At 59.0% G+C, this 2,347-nt stretch overlaps 1 protein-coding gene across 1 annotated transcript in view; it reads right to left on the minus strand.

Annotated features, from left to right (window-relative positions):
- Positions 1-748: 748 nt before the first annotated feature.
- OTOG (otogelin) overlaps positions 749-2,347 on the minus strand; it is an 86,591-nt gene continuing 84,992 nt past the window's right edge. The window contains exons 55-56 of the mRNA XM_081799202.1: positions 2,242-2,321; positions 749-2,157 (exon numbers count right to left, since the gene is read on the minus strand). Coding sequence (XP_081655328.1) covers positions 1,957-2,157; positions 2,242-2,321 — 281 coding nt within the window. The 3' untranslated portion in view covers positions 749-1,956. The remainder of the gene's footprint in view (positions 2,158-2,241; positions 2,322-2,347) is intronic.

The raw sequence follows: 2,347 nt of genomic DNA on the forward strand, positions 1-2,347 counted from the left end.
ACACTCCTGGTACTGGCTTTTTGAGGGCAATTGGGCAACATTGATCAAGGTTTAAATTCCTTACTGTCTCCTTTCTTCTCCATAGCACAGAGCAGGGTATCCTGCTGGGTGACGATTTGCTTCTTGTTAATCTTTCACTGCAGTGTCTGAGTCTACCAGGAGGAAGCTGAGGGAACAGGACTGAGATGTTTGGCCAGAGGATTGGGGTGGGAGGTTGGCTTCCAGGAGGAACAGGCAGGAGGGGATGCCTGGCTGGAAGGGCAGGTGAGGAGGGATGAAAAGGCAGGAGCACTGTGATTCCAGTGATGGGTGTGATCACCAGAAGAGAGGTCACCTGGGAGTACATGGTGGGGGTGGGGCGGGCGCTGGGAAGCTGCCCCCAGCTGGAGCCCAGGAGGGCCAAGTCTACAAAGCTGGGTGGTCAGTGACAGGCAGGAGATGAACAGTCATCTGAAAGCCTGAGGCCACCTTTCCAAACTGAGGCCCCCCACTGGGGCGCTAGCTCCCCAGCTCCTCATGTCCTCGTCTTTCCTCCCACCCCTTCCCTTGGGAGCCAGTCTCCTGTCAGCTCAGTTCCAACAAACTGGGGGCAGTGCTGAGGTGGGGGGGAGGGGCACAGTGCTGGGGCAGGTGGGCCAGGAGAAGTTGGAGTGACCTTCAGGGCCGTTAAATAGGGTCTTCTCTTCACAGCTGAAATTCCTTCAGGTTCAAAGCAGACCGGCACCCTCAGAGATGCTCAGAGGCCTGGTGTCTTTCCGTGGTTTATTAGATACAGAACCAGAATACAGATACAAGAACAAAGAGGCTGTAGGAACAGCTGGGGACCATCCTGGCACAGGCCTCTAACCCCAACCCTAGGGACACTAGGGCAGCTCCACATCCCCAGACATATCAGGGCGGTGCTGGGGCCTGAATAACCTCATGTCCATGCCCTTTGGACCAGCAGCACAAAGTGGCATGGGAGGTGACTTGCAGAGGGGGGTGTGAAGGGGACCCTAGCCCTGGCTTTAAGAAGAACACTCTGGTTCAGAGACAAGGCTCTGACAAATGCTGGGAGACCCGTTGTATGTGTGTAGGGCCTGCATTTTCTACTGACAGATGGTCTCCTGCTAAACAGTCCCACGAAGCAGAGAGCTAGGAATTGGCTGAGCCACAGAACACACTCAGGCCCCTCTAGAGATCAACTCTATGTCCTTGGAGAAAAGGCACATTGCAAAGCCAGGCGCTGCCCTTCCAGGCTGAAGGTACCATGAAAAACCAAGGGCCCTTGGGGGCTCCTGCCCCACCCCACAAGAGCCAGCTCACCTGCCAGGAAGACTGGCGTGGGGGGCGCAAATGGAGCAGGCACAGGTCTGTTCTCCTAAATCCTTTCCTGAACCGCAAGGTCAACGACAGAATACCAGGGCATCCCTCTTGGGGACTCGAGGTCACTGAACCCACTCACCGGTTCTGGGCCTGACCTCACAGACATTGGTGAAAGGACCTGGGAACGCACCCTCTTTGCTTCTGGGAAGTCCTCCTGCCTGTGTGTTGCAATTAAAGCTTCCCTTCCCTTTACTGTGTCTGTGGTTCTCCCGGGGTAGAAAGGACCAAAAAGGAATGGGCCACCCCATCCTGGCCCTGCACGTGGTCTTGAGTCTAGCTCTGGTCCTGGCTTCCCAGGAAAGCTCTCACCCCCTCCCCCTGCAGCCAGAGTCAGGCCTAGGGCCCATTCCAGACCTCGGCCAAGGACAGAGTGGAGTTCCCTGGGCCCGCAGGTGTGGCACTTTCCCGTGTATGCGGGAGGCGGAGGCCAGAGAAGAAGCCAGGATGGGCAGGTGTGGCCCTTTCTAGTCACTCTCTGGGCCTCTGCCTGCCACTTTCAGCTCTCCACGCCTGCGGCGCCCCCCCGGGCCCGTCGCCCCGGCATGCCAGCTGGAAGCAGAAGGTGGGGGCGGCAGAGGTGGCCCCCAGCTCTCAGGACCACTGGCAGGCACAGTCGGTGGGCTCCTGCACGGTGTAGGGCACCCAGGTGGCGTTGGTGGCACAGAAGAGCTGCACGGAGCGCCGCTGCAGACCCACCTCCCGGCAGCACTTGCAGAAGCGGGCGTAGGTGTTGATGTTATAGTTGTAGATGCTGGCGGACGGGCACCTCCCATCGCAGGACACCAGGTTCACCTGGAGGGGGGCAGGCGGGTGAGGCAGACTGTGTAGCCCAGCCCGCGAAGCCCCCTGTCCCACTGCCACGTGGGCGCCACTCACGGGGGTGTTGCTCCTGCATTCATTCTTTCGGATGGTCATACGGATGGTCACCTTCTTGCAGGAACGCCCATCCTCTTTACCTGTGGGGGCGGGGGGGGGGGGCAGC

This window comes from Leptonychotes weddellii, chromosome 11, assembly GCF_054177405.1.
Source record: "Leptonychotes weddellii isolate Sample4059 chromosome 11, ASM5417740v2, whole genome shotgun sequence".
Lineage (NCBI taxonomy): Eukaryota > Metazoa > Chordata > Mammalia > Carnivora > Phocidae > Leptonychotes > Leptonychotes weddellii.